This window comes from Squalius cephalus, assembly GCF_949319135.1.
Source record: "Squalius cephalus genome assembly, chromosome: 5".
NCBI lineage: Eukaryota > Metazoa > Chordata > Actinopteri > Cypriniformes > Leuciscidae > Squalius > Squalius cephalus.
In genome coordinates this window covers 20,439,162-20,457,650 of record NC_137126.1, presented here as the reverse complement: position 1 = coordinate 20,457,650, position 18,489 = coordinate 20,439,162, and the positions used below count along the sequence as shown (strand labels likewise).

Genomic DNA, 18,489 nt, shown 5'->3' with positions numbered 1-18,489 from the left:
AACAAGACATCGCTATCAGTCCCTTAAAGAATTCCACAAACAAGCTCCTATTTAGAGCACAGCTTAGCGCTAAGCGCTCCCAAACTGTGCTGAGAGACAGCGACTCAAGCGAGGAACTTTTTAAAGAGGTTTCTCTAAACGGTAGACAACCAAGCCACCGCGTTTCTTCTTAATTAGCCAGGCCGCGGCCAGGCAGTGTTGATTTACGACGACGTGATTCCCACACCAGAGCACGCAGGAAGACGTGCTCTCAGCCGAGCTCGGTTATTAATGAGCTCCGCCATAATGTGAATTAATCTGCAAGCACAAAACAGCCTTTAAAGGTTAGACTTTTCAGAGTGGAAGGAAGAAAGAGGAAAATCTTTAAAGGTCATTCACTTTGCCCTCACATGAGTGTTTACAACTGAGCTCTATTGATTCAGAAATGATGAGGAGGTTGATGAGTGCGATGATGAGTGAGTAAAACAACATTCTCACAACAATCCGGATGAATCTCCCGATGTGCCTGAGGACGAAACACAAATCTGATGAAGCTGAGAAGAGCATGAGATTGTTTAAAAACCAGGTGGATCTGCCTTGCTTCGCAAACTACTGTAGTATCAAATGTGGCTGAATGAGACGAGCCTTTTAAGACCTCAGCTAGCATTTACTTGTTAGCAAATTCAACAGAGCGTAATTTCAAATGTTAGACTAGCAATTAACGATTTCTATGGCTTATTTTGCAAGAATGAAAGGACTCGGCATGGTTCCACTGCGCAGGTGTTAGGCGACTCGAACGATGTTATCGTCAGTTCACAAGTGCACACAACAGCCTATTTAAAATAAGAAGATGCGTGCGAAATAAAGACCCATTAAAAACAGGTGCAGGCTATTAAGAGCAGCAAGGTCACTGGGCCGTCCTTACAGCTAATCAGTTTTTCCACCAATAAACTGTATTTAATTCATTTGTGGAAACCAATGAAAGCGTCCATGGGCTTCAAAGAACGTCACCTTGTATGCTCTTGTTGCATGCGAGCCAACAAAACTATATGTTTTGATATTTTTCCAACTTTCAGGATGCTTTATTAAAGAAAGAGTTAAAAAAAAAAAACAGCATCATTGGGAAGGGTACATGCAGAGTTCAACAAGAAGTGTGTCATGGGATTAAGAGTCTTACATGAGTACGAGATGATGATCTGTAGCAGCAAGCAGTCCTTGTGAAGGATATTCTGCAGAAGTAGAGCTGGATTATAACAGGGTCCAGATACCAGTAGCTCAAACAGACATAAAGAGGATCCCTCAGATGCTGGAAAATCCCTTAAACAACAGAAATACATCAATTAAGGTCATGTCAATGTTCAAATGTTTGGATTAGAACGATTTTTTTATTGTTGCTGTTTGTTTTTGGAAAAAAAGTCCCTTATGTTCACCAAGGCTGCATTTCTTTGATTGAAAAATACAGTGATATTGTGAAATATTACAACTTACATTTAACTGTTTTCTATTGTGATATATTTTGAAATGTAATTTTAAACTTTCACATCATTCTAATATGCTAATTTGATGCTTAATAAATGTTTTGATAAAAAAACAAAGCCTGCGCTAGACTAACTGGGACTTGCTCGTACATATTGTTGCTCTTTTGTTTGTTTAACTGCTTTTATTGTCCCCCTGATTTGTAAGTTGCTTTGGACAAAAGTGTCTGTTAAATAATTAAATATAAATTTATTATTATTATAAATATTGAAAAAAGTATTTTTTTTAAGACAGTTATTTATATCTTTTGCTATAGTGTGTCAGTAGGAAATATCAGTTTACATTTCCAAACATTGCTTTTGGCATTAATTGTAATAATCCAGTGAGATTTGTGTATGCACAAGGAGTCTGACAACAGCCGGTATGATCCACACGGAGATCTGATCTCACCATCATCGAGATTACATGAAGAAACTGAAAAAACTGAGACAGATTAAATCCAGAAGAACTGCAGTAACGTCTCCAAGATGCTTAAAGAAACCAACCTGCAAAGCTACCTGAAAAACTATGTGTAAGTGTACCTAGGACAAAAAGGTGGAAGGGTGTTCACATGAAATATTGATTTGATTTCATTAAAAGTTAATTGATCAAATCTGTTTATGACATTATTTTTGAAAGCATCCTCACATTACAGCATTTTTACACAAGTGCCTAAAACTTCACAGTACTGTAGCTTTGGAGGTCGGTTTCTTCAAGCATCTTGGAGACGTTGCCAAAGTTCCTCTGGATTTAGTCTGAGATTGCAGAATGATGACAGAATTTTCAATTTTGGGTGAAGTATCCCTTTAATTCCACAAACCCAATATGTGATACATGTATAATTATATAATTTATATTTCTAATCATGACAGTATTAAAGTAAACCAAATAACAATGTACAAACAAAACTAAAAGAATGTACTCAGGTCCATTTATTCTGCCCTGTCCTGTTGAGGAACAAATATGCTATTAAAATACTAGAATGTCAATTATCCATTTATTCACCTTTTCAGTGATGCTTAAAAAAGATAATTAGACTGGAGATAGATAAAGTCTAAAGCCACATTACAGTTGTTCTATAGAAAGCATTGGTAAGGTAAAGAATGTTAGGAACGTCATGTGATATTCATTTTGCCCAACCACTGTCTAAAGACAGTTTAAACAGCCCTCACATATGGAAAACCATAAAAACCTCAGTCAGGGTAGCGTCAAGTTTAATTTATGACAGGATTTAAAACAAGACTATGAGAGATACAAGTACAGTGTGTTCAATGGGTTGTACTGTTTAATTCAATTTAGCTGACGAAATATCTTTCACAAAAAAAATAACTCTACTCTTTTGAATTGTGATTAGGACCTTTATATAATTTATATTAACTGCAATTCTATCCCTCACAGCCTCATTTTCAACTGTGTAAAATGTAATATAGTGTCTACCCAAACGACGGACAATTACTGTTTCCATCATCCCTGCGCTATTATGCTCTCTTCCGGTGACCAAACCACATCATTAGGGCCACACTAAATAAAAAAAAGTACTGTTAATACAATACATTATTTACACCTCTGTTGAAAACAGGGAGACTGAGTGGGGGAATGAATTTAATTTTTATATTTTTTAAGAAAAAATATTCTATCTAGTTTTCTGGATATATTATATTCACGTTGACTCTAAATGTCTACTGTAAATACTAAACCTATACTATAAAAATAGAAATAGAAAAACAAAAACCTGCATCTGGTAAGTTGAGGTGTGGTTATATTAGTTCAAGTTGGGGCAAAAAAAGGTCCATTGTCCATTGTGAATAGTGTAGTGATATATGAAGCCTGACTCACATAGAAGTCTATCTATTAGTCATCACTCATCTCAGCCAATTCACATGATCAACTGAAAATCTGCAAGGGGAAATTCTTCACCTGTATGTGAAAAGGCTTTATGACAAAAGTCACATGAACAAACAGAAGAACGGGTCTCATCACATCCGCTTGTCTTAGAAAGTGTTAACAGCAGTACGAACTGACAGCGATATATGGACTTTTAAGGTCATCAGCTAACCTAGCTAGTTCTTTTTATTGTTGCCATTTTATTCGATTCAAATATCTAAATGGCAGTGAGAAAAACAAAAATGAAAAACTTTTAGATATCAATCTGCATATGGAGGTTTGCAATCTCACTCCTGTCCTATATTTAACAAAGCACATACAAAAGGCCTGAACTGGAAGAAATTCGACTTGTTTTACAGAATACAGAAGTTTGTTGCGCATAACACCTATTTGCTGATTGCGTGGATTCCTATTGTAATTTTGCCTGTGAAAATTCGCCGAACAACAGTACCTTTAATCAAACATTGATAATCTGTATTGAAACAGCTTGTAAACAATTCTAACAAAAAAGTCAATAGTTAGTACAGTTAGCAAAAGTTATGGCTATTTAGCAATATGTACCCTAGTGAAAAAAGTATTTATTTCCATTAAAGGAATAGTTCACTTAAAAATAAAAAGGAGTATAGTATAGTATGATCTCTCTGTATAATATCAGTCTAGAAATGCAAGGTATTTAAAGTGTACCTAAAGTATAATAGTTTCATAGTTAATAGTACTTGCAATAGTTCAACTTTAGCAAAATCAAATATACTTAAGTATATCTTTAGTTGCACCTAAGCATACTTACGGATAACTAAAGTGCATTAACCACAAAATTCAATTTAGCCGACTTCAAGTATACAAATTTAGTATACCAACAGTACAATTGCAGGGTATTTATATTAAGTACATCCATATGTAAATGTATTTGTAGTATACTTAGCATAAAATAAATGTATTTCATATACATTTTTGGTATCAAGTCTTTTAATTGTCATTCTAAAAGTATCATATAAATGTGCCCCATGCAATAAAATAAAAATAAATAAATAAACATCTCAATGGTAATAATAGTCATGCTTAATTTAGCACAAACCACTAAATATCATTATTTATCTCTGACCTTGGTTGCAGAACAAGTATTAAAGTGAAGGGTGAGCTCTGCAACATAACAGGAGAACATTATGCTTTAGTTAAGCAACAGATTTGTCATGTCAAAGGCCCGGTAATCCACCCGATATCCTACTTTAATGGTCCTGATAAATCTGTAAGCTACACCATGAGGTCAGGTTTCGCTGTATCTCGAACTTACACACGTGTAACTAAAAAAAAAATCCCTTCCTGCCCATAATGCTCCTTGATTTATTGATATTTCTAGTTTCTTTATTACTTTTTTATTTAATAATCCAAACTGTCAGTTTGTTGGAGTGTTTGAGTGAGAAGAAGAGTTTGATTTTGGTGTATGGCCTCTTGGCTCTGGTGGGGCCCTCACCGCGAGACCCTCAGGGAGTCTTGAACACAGCGAGGCTAAATAAATAAATAAAAAAGGAACAGGCAATAAAAATGCACTAATTTAAATCCCTTAGACTTCATGGAAGCGGAGCCGGTGGGGCTGACGACCGGTGATTTGTGTATGCGGGACACGCGATGATATCACACTGGAGTGGGAGTCTGGAGCTGTGCTGGGGGGCTTGAGGAGGGTGATGTGAGATGTGGCTGACATTCACAGTCCTCCTACAGGCTCCGTTTCAGCCTTTCACACCCAGGCTGAAGACCCGCAGCGCATGTCAACATAAACAGCATGACTAACTATGGCATCTGCATCTGGACTGCATTAAGGGCCGTGAGTCTGGGGGCCTGGTGACTGCAGTAATGTAGTGACTGTGTTTGTGTGCATTTAACACATGAACGAAAACTGAAAGGCCACACTAGCCTTATTTGGGTCAGCTGCAACAACTCACCACGTTGTGTGTGTTTTTCTTGTAATAAAACTTAAAAATGGGCTCAGAAACCGAGGTACAGCACAATCTGGTTATGTTTTTATTGTGTCTATGGAATCTTGGGGTAATGTGTTACAAGTATTTTATTTTAATAATATTACATTTAGGGCTGTCAAACGATTAATCGCGATTAATCGCATCCAAAATAAAAGTTTGTTTTTACATAATATATGTGTGTGTACGGTGTATAATTATTTTCTATATATAAATACACACACATGCATGTATATATTTAAGAAATATTTGCATGTATATACTGTGTATATATATTTATATTATATATAATTTATATTATATATAAATATTTTATATATAAATAACACATTTTTCTTAAATATATATGCATGTGTGTGTATTTATATATAGAAAATAATTATACTCCATACACACACATATATTATGTAAACACAAACTTTTACTTTGGATGCGATTAATCGCGATTAATCGTTTGACAGCCCTAATTACATTACAATTATGTAATCGGATTGGAACACTTGTTGGACATTATATTTTATATAAATAAGTAGCAGAAGAAGTAGAATATTATTATTATTATTATTATTATTACATACATATGTGTCCACCTCAGAAATCACATTTAATTCCTTATAAATATAAATAAGTAGCTAAGTATTAGTAATAAGTATATTATTATAATAATAATAATTATTATTATTATTATTATTATTATTAAAGACGTGTCCACCTCAGTAGTCGCATTATATAATCATTATGTGAAAAATACACTTGTGTCAGTAAAATACTTTTAATCAGCAAGGATGCATACAATTTATCAAAAGTGACAGTAAAGACTTTTACATTGTTTATTTATCTTGATATTTAAAATAATCTGTTATTTTGAACTTTCGATTTCCACAAAAATATAAGCAGCACAACTGTTTTCCACAATAATTATAATAATAACCTTTCCTGAGCCCCAAATCAGCATATTAGAATGATTTCTGAAAGATCATGTGACTGAAGTCTGGAGTAATGATACTAAAAATTCAGCTTTGTCATCACAGGAATAAATATTTTATAATAAAATATATTAAAATATATATTTTTTAATACATCATTATTTTAAATTGTAATTGTGTTTCACAATATGACTGTTTTTACCGTATGATCAAATAAATGCAGCCTTGGTGAGCATTAGAGACTAATCGACGGCAAACTTTTCAACGGTAGTGTAATTCTAATTATAAGACATCTCTGGGGAGGAAAATGCCATTAATGGGTTAATCATTGACCACTGACTGAACACTTTGGTTTGTTGCTCAATACTGTCAGTACCTCAGCAGCTCCTCAGTGAACAGTGTAGGGTTCATTACGCTCAGCCACATTGTGTCACGACTGTTCACTCCCTCTGGAAATTTTGGAGTTCTGCTGCCTCCTCCACCACAGCCTCCCTGAAAAACCCTGGAGAGAGCGAGGAGCGAGAGAGAGCAAGAGAGAGAGAGAGAGAGAGAGAGAGAGAGAGAGAGAGAGAGAGAGAGAGAGAGAGAGAGAGAGAGAGAGAGAGAGAGAGAGAGAGAGAACGAATAAATAAATAAACACACTCTCATCAAACGACTAATCTTGCTCCTGTAGTTCTCAATAATCCAGCAAGTTTATCCCGACTCTTGTGTCACCTGTGCAGCTCCGCCAGAGGTGATGTAAGGATGACCAGTACGGTCAGTAGCTGGTTACACAGGCTGTGTATGGACCACATCCAAGATCCACGGGCTGCATCTGGCCTTAGCAACTCCTCCACAGACTCACACATACTCCACATCAGATGCTCCACGCACAGCAGAAGAGCTGTAATATCAACCCTGGAGGAGGCAATGAGACAGATAACCAAAATTTACAAGCAAAAAATTGTATTTTATGTGTAATGTGTGATATTTAATAGAGCTACACTCTATGGTCATACTTGCTTGTTGATTATTTAATTTGAAAATCAATGATATTAATAGTCAGATTTTATTGGTCATGCCAATCACAGTGCTGATTGTCAACACTGAAACAAATACTAACCCCAAACCCTAACTTACACCTTAACCTTAACTTCAGTATAGAAGTATTGAGTGTCTTTATCTCAAATCCCCTCAAAATCAGACTTTTCAGGGCCTAATAAAACACATGCACATTCTAGAGTAAACAAACAGGTGATGCTACAGCCAAAAAGGCAATACTGAGCATTTGGATTTCTCTCTTATTCATTTTTCAATGAATGACTCATTTATTTGTTATACTGTCTCTGAACAAATACATAAATCTATCTATCTATCTATCTATCTATCTATCTATCTATCTATCTATCTATCTATCTATCTATCTATCTATCTATCTATCTATCTATCTATCTATCTATATATCCCTACTTTCAGATACATATTTATCATTAAGTAACCTCAAATAAATGCATGCTCTGCTCAGTTCAAACCGCTAAATGAGTGTATGATGTACTTCTGTACAGTCTCTCAGCATCCAGAGAGGTTGAGTAACCCACTTTGGTTTCCATATTAAACTCAACTTTTCATCACCTACCACCAAGTTCTGCTTTATAGCACAGCGAAAGTTCCCCTTTCACCAGATAGGAGAAAAAGAGAAGGGAGCAGAGTCAGAGCCCATCTGCTTGGCAGACCCTGAGCTCACCCGGCACTGAAGAGCTCATAACCGGGTGTCCTTGCAGAAAGAAAAAACGTTCCCTCCATTCATTCCTTCAGTGCAGCCTTGGGCGATCTGCTCTTTCTCATCAGTCCTGGAGTGGAGGGGAAGCGTGCTCTTGTGGCATCTTTAACCACTTTAAGTATGTGTTAATGCTACGCACAAGGCCTGGGCGGTTGGGCCCGTCTAGCATGAAAGAACCGGGCCCTCCGCCAGGCGCTGAGGCAGGGCCATGTGCTAACAAAGAGAGACTGTTCTACAAATCTGGAGATCTGCTTTGACCCCCGGGGCCGAACACCGGCATAATCACTAAAGCATTCAACACTGTCTGCTAAGCCCGAGGTTCCTGATAGAAGGTGGGCTTGTGCGTCTCAGTGCGGCAGAAATACGGTAAGATCATTCAATCAGACAGCATGGACGACTGCTCTCAGTTACTGTGTGTTTGAGTGTGACTGCTGACCATAAGACGAAGACGGGTGACTTTAACCATGCATGGCCACTTCAGCACGACACATTTCCACAACGCAACAACCGAATGAGAATAATCCAGCATGTTCAAACACTCTTTTTACACACACACAGATTAAACAATAAGTAAGATGATAGGAAATAGCATTTTATTAATATAATGGTGGAGAGAAAAAAACAATATATATATATATATATATATATATATTAGGGCTGCACGATTTGGGGAAAATGTCATATTGCGATAATTGAGGTCAATATTGCGATTACGATTGCGATATGCGATATAATAAACAAATGGTTTCATGAGTCAACTTGCTTGGTTCTCAAGGAAAATAAATGCACACACAGATTAGTGATAATCAGCCTAAAGAAAAAAGTTCTTTAGTCAAGAGCAGTGAGTGTTTTTCTCTGTTCCCTTTGTTCTTTGATTAACTTTAGCGACAGATTTTTTTATTTTTTTTTATTGCATTTTAACAAGAACAAAACATAATTTACATACAAGAGTACATATAACCATACATGTCAGGGGTAAAGAAAAATAATAAGAAGAAGAAAAAAGAAAAAAAGAATAACTTTAGCGACAGATGTCATTAGTGGCTACTGTGTACTGTCCCTTTAAGACCAGCCGCTGTCAGAGACTCGGATCTCACACGCGCCTCATTCTTTCACGAGTCATCACAACTCTTCATGTTCATCATAAGATACTCTTATGTTATGAAGACACTCGACAAAAAGACATTTTGGCATAATTGTGTGTGTTATTGTTCGTTCAAGCTCGAAAGAGAACTGTATTCTGTCATGCTGTTTTGTGCGCACGCACGATATTAGCGCGAGTCTTTCTGTCTGTCACTTCACAGGCAGCGCGTTCATTTTGGCATACATGTGTGTTGTTCGTTCTACCGCGAAAGAGAACTTGATACTGGCGCGCGTCGGTGTGTGTGTGTGTGTGTGTGTGTGTGTGTGTCAGGAGGACATTCACAGGCAGCTTGTTCTTTTATGTCTTATCGCGCATGAATGGTTTAAAAGCATTTGCATTAATAAGTGCGTTAACAGCGCTAATTTGTTTATTTAATATAAAATCGCAGCATTTTGCGTCATACAATCGCGTAGGCTTGACATCGCGATTGCGATTGCGATACGATTAATCGTGCAGCACTAATATATATATATATGGTTTATAATAAGTGTTTTTAACTATTATGTACTAACATTTAAATGAATCATTAACATTTAAATGAACTTATTGTGTACATATGCTTTTACATTGCACTTATATTTAAAAAATACTTGCATTTAATTACAGCTATAATTAATTTCAGAAGTTACATCTATAATTATACATCTTATATAATCTATCTATCTATCTATCTATCTATCTATCTATCTATCTATCTATCTATCTATCTATCTATCTATCTATCTAACTGTCTGTATGTCTATCTAACTGTATGTCTATCTAACTGTCTGTCTATCTATCTATCTATCTATCTATCTATCTATCTATCTATCTATCTATCTATCTATCTATCTATCTATCTATCTAACTGTCTAACTGTCTGTATGTCTATCTAACTGTCTGTCTATCTATCTATCTATCTATCTATCTATCTATCTATCTATCTATCTATCTATCTAACTGTCTGTATGTCTATCTAACTGTCTGTATGTCTATCTAACTGTCTGTCTATCTATCTATCTATCTATCTATCTATCTATCTATCTATCTATCTATCTAACTGTCTGTATGTCTATCTAACTGTCTGTCTATCTATCTATCTATCTATCTATCTATCTATCTATCTATCTATCTATCTATCTAACTGTCTGTATGTCTATCTAACTGTCTGTCTATCTATCTATCTATCTATCTATCTATCTATCTATCTATCTATCTATCTATCTAACTGTCTGTATGTCTATCTAACTGTCTGTATGTCTATCTAACTGTCTGTCTATCTATCTATCTATCTATCTATCTATCTATCTATCTATCTATCTATCTATCTATCTAACTGTCTGTATGTCTATCTAACTGTCTGTCTATCTATCTATCTATCTATCTATCTATCTATCTATCTATCTATCTATCTATCTATCTATCTATCTATCTAACTGTCTGTATGTCTATCTAACTGTCTGTCTGTCTATCTATCTATCTATCTATCTATAGCGATAAGAGATGGTATTTTATTAATATAATGTTGGTGAGGGAAAAACTACAACACACACAAACTGAAATATTGTCTGTGGAACGGGATGGGATGGAATAAACAATGGTGAATGGAACCATTTAAAGGAACTGAGAATTCCATGCCCACCCGAGACATTGAAAAAAATAACAACAGTTCTAATGTTAAATACGGCAGGTTTTCAAACGATCCTCTTATCTGGTACCTGATCTGAGGGAGTCTTTTGTAGGAGGGTCGCGCTCTTGAGTACCTCTGAACTAAAACCTCCAGGGTCTCACACAGCACCTGGGCCAAGGTCTGCCGGGCCTGCACGGGGGCAACAGCGCCCCAAAGGTCACTGCGCAGGCCTGTGAGAAAATAGTGCCACATCTGGATGGAGAAAGAACACCTTTCACCCTGAAAAAAATGGTGGAGGAGACAAAAAAAAAAGAGACAAAGAGAGACTGGTAAAGAGATGATGATGATATCACTGCAAATAAATACCGAAATGAGGAGAAAGGAAAAAAGTCAGAAGGTCTTTCCAGACAATCTTCCTCTAGACCCTCATGGTCATGCAACCTGCACGCTGCACCTGGACCCCTCATTACCACAGAGAAAGAGAGAGCGTATGGATACTTTGAAGTTATAATCTGGATATTCAATCACTGTTCATCTGAACATTACCCAGACATGCATGCACACTGAGTCAAGATGGCAACAGGTCATTCCTGTTATGCAAGTCTCATCATGTGAGACTTAATATACTGGGTGAAATATAACTTGTAATTTTAAAATGGAAATCATATTGGGTTTTTTTTTTCTCCCTCACAACATCCCAAATTGAACAAAGGAGTGAATTTTAAAGTTTGAGCAGATGTTGCTTTTTAACCATGTCTCCAAGTCCATAGCAAATCTATCTTTTAAAAACTGGGAATTCATTAGGAAATTCTCCAGATGTTTCAGCATTTTTCCTTTCTCTAATCACAATAGTTCAAATAAAACATGGTTTTCTTGGGAATATCGTTTTAATTGGATTTTATAGGTTTTTCCTGTGCTCTCAATTTTGCTTTCCATCCTGTTAGACTTTTGCAACTAACAAACGCCAGTTCCATGACATCATCCTCCAGGATGTGATATCACTTTTTGGTGGGGGAAAACAGCATAAACATGAACAAGTATAAACAACAGATTTGATGAATTATGTGATGTATTAGCTGGTTTGTCTCACTTTAAAACAGAGGTTTTCAAACTTTCTGATGATGCCAAAAACCATCATATATGATTATATCCTTACAAGGGCAACTATATATATATATATATATATATATATATATATATATATATATATATATATATATATATATATATATATATATATATATATATATATTAAGTATAAATGCCCATCATATATTTGTCTAGCCACTATTAGAGAACTGTATAGTCCAAAAAGAAATTATTTTATTATTAATAATTGTATTAATACAATTATATTTATATAAATAAATTAAATAAATGCATTCATATAATAATTTATATTTATATTTGTGTACACTTTATATGTATTTTTAAAGAATTATGAAACAGTAATAATATCAAATTGCCTAAATGTGTAAAAAAGAAAATATTGTTATACGTTAACATTTTTTAATAAATATATTAAGTTAACAAGTGTAATTCCACCGGCCTCCTAGGGCTCCCCAGACACAAAGTTTGAAAATCCCAGCTCTAAAACATTATACCCTTCGATAAAATGACAGAAATCTGTATAATGTTTTTAAAAATGTCAAAAAGATTTGAAAATATAAAAAATGTATTTCAAATTGCCACATTTAGTGAGCTTCAGCTCTTTATTTCCATCCTATTAACTTCAATCCTATTATGCAAAATCGTGTCACTGTGCAAATAATCAAGATTTAATGAATAAAGTTTAAGTATGAAGCTATTTCTGCACTTTTAAAGAAATGATTTGCGACACAATATTATTTTTAAAAAGCTGCAGAGCACAAATGTAGAGCATAACAGGAATAAGCTTGAGTGATCTAAAGGCTCAGACTTGCGTTGCTGAGAGATGCTTTCAGGACTGTATGATACTTGCTCAACAGCTCTAACGGAAAAAAGCAAGAAATGGAAACACAATTCAGAAAAATGATAAAGAGGACGAGAGAGTCTGCTTTCCTAAGAGGCTAATTACTTTCAGGCAAAGAGGAAGCCGCATTAGGAGTTCACAGTGTGACCAAAGAGAGATTATTAACAACCATGTACTACATCTCCTAATGAGAGCTGGGACGTGGTCCACCAGTGAGCCACGGCTAAGTCAGCCATAGAAAGGGACACACAGGAGCATGACCAAACGTCCGGACCCAGGGATTTAGCGCTAGCGACTGGGCCTCTGGAAGCACTCGGGCCCTTTGGCATTTGCTCGGGAGGAAGTGAAAGGGAGGAGGGGGGGAAGAGGGGATACAGGTCAGCAGAGGCGCAGACTCACACCTGCACACAGCAGGCCAGTCTGCCCCACAGCCCCGCGACGGGCGGATGTGTGCGTACGCATCTGTGAGAGCGCTTATGAGTGTGCCCATATCTTAATGGAGGTAAGGTTAGGGCTACGGGAACGGCTAGACTCTTCGACACACAGATGGTTAGTCTAAAGCTGCCTCGGGGCAACACAAGCCCCACTGAAAAGACTAGAGGAAGGGTCATTATGAGAACTAGGACTGAGAGCTATGCAGCTACCAATATACTGTAGCTAGATAGACTTTTTTTTTTTTTTTTTTTTTTTTTTTACTTATGACCGTGTTTAATATAAACATCAATACTTCTTATTTGGTCTGAAAAGGCTTATAAGTTTGATTTGAATTTTAATTAACAATATATATATATCATTTTTTTTATTATTAACAATTGCAGAGAAATCAATTCGAAATGCTTACAGCAAGAAGTAAAAATCTAGTTAAAAATAGTTAAGGGCTGTTTTTCAATAAATAAACAAAAGAATGTTTAGTGTATATGGATATTTATTTAGTGTATACGAATATTTGGTAACACTTTACAATAAGGTCTCATTTTTAAACATTCATTTATTTATTAACTAAGAATTAACAATGCAATTCATTTGTTACAATATTTATTAATCTTTGTTAATGTTAATTAATAAAATACAGTGCATTAACTAATGCTAACAAATACACGTTATTTTAATAATGTATTAGTAAATGTTGAAATTAAAATGAATTAAGATTAATGCTGTAGAAGTATCGTTCATTCACTAATGTGACCTAATAAAACCTTATAGAATTTTTTTTTTTATTAATTTGCACAAATGTAAATGTAATCTAAAACATTTTAATAAGACAATTTAATTACAATTTTCATGTAATTTAAATAAAAAATTTTGGATGATGATGCAAACAAACTGTTGAATGAAAATTTTGATTAAATATATTGATTAAAACGGACCGTTTTAACTGATTCTTACAAATGAATCAAGCTAAAAGCTCCAAAAGCTTAACCAAATAATCCCCCGTCGACAAAACAAATAGACTTAAATAAAATAATAATATAAAATGATATAAAAATAGGATTTTAAAAGTATTCCAACCCATCCCCACCCCCACCCCCCACAAAAAAAAATCGAATATATAGTCAATGAACAACCTAATGTTCTTTTTCTTTAATGGAAAGGCAAGAAGGTTTTACACAAACACATTCTGGTTCTGTAAAATTTGTCAGATCTGCCGAGACTGGAATTTGGTTACAAATATGTACAACGTTCAAGCATTTTTTTTTTTTTGAAGAATATGTTTTTTTTGTATTTCTTTAGTATGGCAGGCCTTGAGGTTGGATCAACTAAAGATTGAGGTTGGATCAACTAAACAGTCAAGGACAATGTGCAAAGAACAGCCAAGAATTTAAGAGGGCGACTACTTAAGAACACAATAATACAATGTATCATTTATTGCCCAATGTCACTGCATTTCAATACAGATACACTTAAGTTCTGAATGTGATTATGCTGTTTGACTTCACCACAGCTTTATCCTTGAGCACGCTTTAAAAGCACAGGATGTTTTGTCTTCCAATAACCTAACCCAACCCCAAAGAGAAGCCCTCAACAAGGCTTCCACGTAACATGAACTATTATTAAAATATAGCCAGAAAAGCTACAACCATCTGTACCTCGTAAAAAGGGTTGGGGTCACTCCAGTAGTGGCTCTCGGCATCCTGCAGTATACTAGTGGTGCACACATGGACGCAGTAGCTGGTCAGGTGATCGTTCAGGGCCGCCAACACATCCTGGCTTCTCTGAATGGGCAGCAGAGTTAGAGGCCTGGTGTTGGAGACATCAAAGACACAAGGCCTGGTTTAAAGCAAAAGCGGTGTAGTTTACAGGTCAAAGAGCCACTAAGTGATTAATATCAGCAAATGGCTCTTATTATTACCTGTCAATCATTCAACACCTCCTAATTCCTCCCCTAATGTTTTCTCAGTCCCCTTCTTTAAGAATAAGGCCACACATACGGTCTGACACCCCTTTCTGTCTGTCTCACTCTCTTTCTGTTGCTCATTCTCGGCTGTAACCTTACAAACACATAGGTGAACAGTTCTGTCAGAGCCCACCAGCTCACGTACGTCTCACTCCGGTTCTTTACAATCCAATTACAGCATTTTAGTAAATCTGACATCCGTCTGACAGGCTGCCTTGCCAGGAAAACCTAGGCTTGACAAAGTGCACTATAAACCGGTGAACTTTAGCAGTGCTCACCCTCTCCAAACACTTTTCATTTTATGTACAAATGCACAGGTCAAACCCAAGCTGGCTTTTTTAATATAGCCTACCTATCATCCATGGAGAGATTTGGAGTTATTTATGAAATCAGGGCTACCACAATACAGAGGATCAGACTTCACTGTCATTCCTCACGCCACATCCACTACAGAAATACGGTACAGCTTCTGCATTTGATAAATGTATACTTGGGCCAAACATTAAGATCTTTATCAGTTGTTTATGCATTTGAAATGCAAATACATGCAAATTAGAAATGTTAAGAATCTAGACTAAGATTCTGGCTATTTGTTTTCTTCTTCTTGTTGTTGTATTAAGCATAAACCTATATTTTCTTAAAAATAGAAATAAGAAAAATAAACTTCAAAATATATTTAAAAACAAAGTGAATAAAAATAATGTATATTCTCTAATAACAAGTCTTAATAACTTACACAAATGTTATCTTGTTTTAAAGATATTTATATAGTTACTGGAATACAAAACAAAACAATTAAGAAAATTATATATATTTTTTTTTATTTTTTTTTTATTTTTTTACTTAATCTTACCATTAAAATGACTTGCATTGGACTAGCTCAAAACACTACACTAGTGTGCACTAACACTACCCTTGAAAGATTTTTTAAGAGGTATCTTATGTTCAACAAGGCTGCATTTATTTGATAAAAAAAACTATAATATTGTGAAATATTATTACAATTCAAAATAGCTTTTTTTAGTTCTGGTTTAATATATTTTAAAATGTCATTCATTCCTGTGATGGCAAAGCTGAATTTTCAGCATTGTTTCAGAGTCACATGATCCTTCAGAAATCATTATAATATTCTGATTTGGTGTTTAAGAATAATTTCTTATGTTGAAAACAGTTTGCTGTGTACTATTTTTGTGTGAACGTTTTCCTGGATTATTTGATTAATTCAAAGTTCAAAAGTATTTATTTGAGATATAAATGTGTTGAAACAATGTAAATGCCATTACTGTCACTTTTGATCAATTTGAACTTAATACGTCCTTGCTACATATTGATAAATTAAGAAAATATAATCGACAAACAGGAGTGCTTTAAAAAATGTGTTTAACTCACATGTCTCTGAGCTGGCTTTCATAGTGAGTGAGTGTCTGGTGAATGTAGTCACTGGTGGCCATCAGAATGGGCAGGTTCTTGAGGGGAGCTGAGGCCGGGACTTCCCCTGCCCTTTCCTCTAGCCTCGTCAGAAGGAAAGAAGTCACACGGCCACACACCTCCACGTAGCTGGAGCACACGGGCAGCAGGGTGTCCTCTCTAAACGCCACAGCCAGAGGGAGAAAAGCATCCATCTGCTCCACAATGTCTGCACAGAACTGGAAATACAGTGAATATGTGAGTTTTTCAAAGGTTTTTCTGTATGATCAATAGATAATCAATACTTATGCCTTAAAGGCACGATATGTATGATTTTTGGATTAAAATAACCAAAAACCACTAGAACATTGTTATATATTCTGTTGACTTGTGTACTTACATTATCCCAAATGTTTCCAACAATGTTTAAATCCAGAGAAATCAGATATTTTAACCAGTGTAACGGGCCGTTTCATTGCGTCGCTTGTCAATGGCTTCATATCCGCATTACCCTCGATTTACGGTTTAACTTCGGTTGAAACCATGGAAACACCAAAGACGCTTCTTTATTTTATTTTATTTATTTTTTTTGACAGGTGAGCAACTGTTTGGATAACTTTATTGACAGAAAACTAACCATTGTTATATAGCTCAACATGGCTAGTCTTATTTTTCGAATCCTTTGTTTTCTTGATTTAGTCATCCAGCTTTTATTAATATGATATTATAATGTGATCTAGCTTACTGCAATGTGCAACAAGTGTCTTATACCAGTCACAGAAAGCACAGAGTAGCGTTATAACATAACATTCAGGACACTCAAATGTATTTTTAGTATGATTGTTTTGACCAAGTAAAATAGAGCTGCGTTACCCCACAATTTTAATTCGTCAAATAAAGTAACCTGTAATCCTGTATGAGTATTTCAGCACTTGTTTGTGAAACGGTTGTTTCATTAGAATGGAATAAGATAATGTGAATTTAAGTGATCAAATGTAACTGTAACCAAGTTCAAGTTCAGAGAAGGAGGCGAATGCGAATGAGCGGCAGCGGCCGACTGCAGCATATAAGCATAATAAAAACAGCAATGTAAAATGTCCCAGGCTCATACCAGTAACATTAATAAATCATCCATGAACATGAGTCTCATCATATTGCTTTTCCTCAGCTGTAAGACGACAACTCCCATGATTCCACGCTCATTCACAGCGTCATCAGGCTATGCCTTCGTAATTGTTTTGAATAAGCGTCCTCTAGTGGCGAAACTTACATACTGTGCCTTTAATGTGTCCCCCACTTCACAACTCAATTATTTTGCCCCTGCAAAATTCCACATTATTAAAGACAATGAATAAAACATAATCATGTGTATAATTAATGAATCAATTTATTTTATTATTTTATTTTGCCTGTAAATCAACAGGACAGTTTTGACGGGAAATAATAAGTGAAAGAGAAATGACACAACACAACATATTGAAGCACATGAACAACCTGACAGGCTTCATCTCCGACACTGACGGATTTATTTTTTAACACTTGTTTGGTGCAACTATACTGTTATCCACACTAAACAGTGCTTCTTTACTATCATGACCATTCAGTTGAATTATTTGCAGATAGTTATTGTGGAAAAAAAAAACTTTTATGTACTCCATCCTGTCCCTCTTAAATCCAACAAAAAACATTCAGCGCTATACACTAAGAAATTCCTTATCGTACTACACTCAAACTTCCCTTTTTGAAGACCGAAATTGCATTTCAGCAGCTCACACAACTCCACCATATGCGAACCAACTAGCATTTATTGCGATAGAATAACCGAATCATCCATGCCGATATGACTGTGAGAGACATTCAGGGCCATTTTCGGATTCAAATACCTGCAGTTCCCCTCCTGTGGAGCCTGGAGAGAGCAGCAACACTTATCTCATTTTTCCACATTTG

General features: G+C 35.5%; 2 protein-coding genes across 8 annotated transcripts in view; both read right to left on the bottom strand.

Moving 5' to 3' along the window:
• Positions 1-18,489, bottom strand: part of kiaa0825 (KIAA0825 ortholog) — a 145,906-nt gene that overhangs the window by 91,433 nt on the left and 35,984 nt on the right. For 2 of the 3 annotated variants that reach the window (XM_079870384.1, XM_079870386.1), the window contains exons 8-13: positions 16,525-16,781; positions 14,828-15,008; positions 10,878-11,068; positions 6,992-7,174; positions 6,654-6,779; positions 1,157-1,296 (exon numbers count right to left, since the gene is read on the bottom strand). In XM_079870384.1, the coding sequence (XP_079726510.1) occupies positions 1,157-1,296; positions 6,654-6,779; positions 6,992-7,174; positions 10,878-11,068; positions 14,828-15,008; positions 16,525-16,781 (1,078 nt within the window). The remainder of the gene's footprint in view (positions 1-1,156; positions 1,297-6,653; positions 6,780-6,991; positions 7,175-10,877; positions 11,069-14,827; positions 15,009-16,524; positions 16,782-18,489) is intronic. The other variant, XM_079870385.1, reaches the window with a different exon arrangement.
• Positions 1,829-18,489, bottom strand: part of mctp1a (multiple C2 domains, transmembrane 1a) — a 302,675-nt gene continuing 286,014 nt past the window's right edge. For all 5 annotated transcript variants that reach the window (XM_079870387.1, XM_079870388.1, XM_079870390.1 and 2 more), the window contains one exon: positions 1,829-2,036. The gene's annotated coding sequence lies outside the window, so the exon portion shown is untranslated. The remainder of the gene's footprint in view (positions 2,037-18,489) is intronic.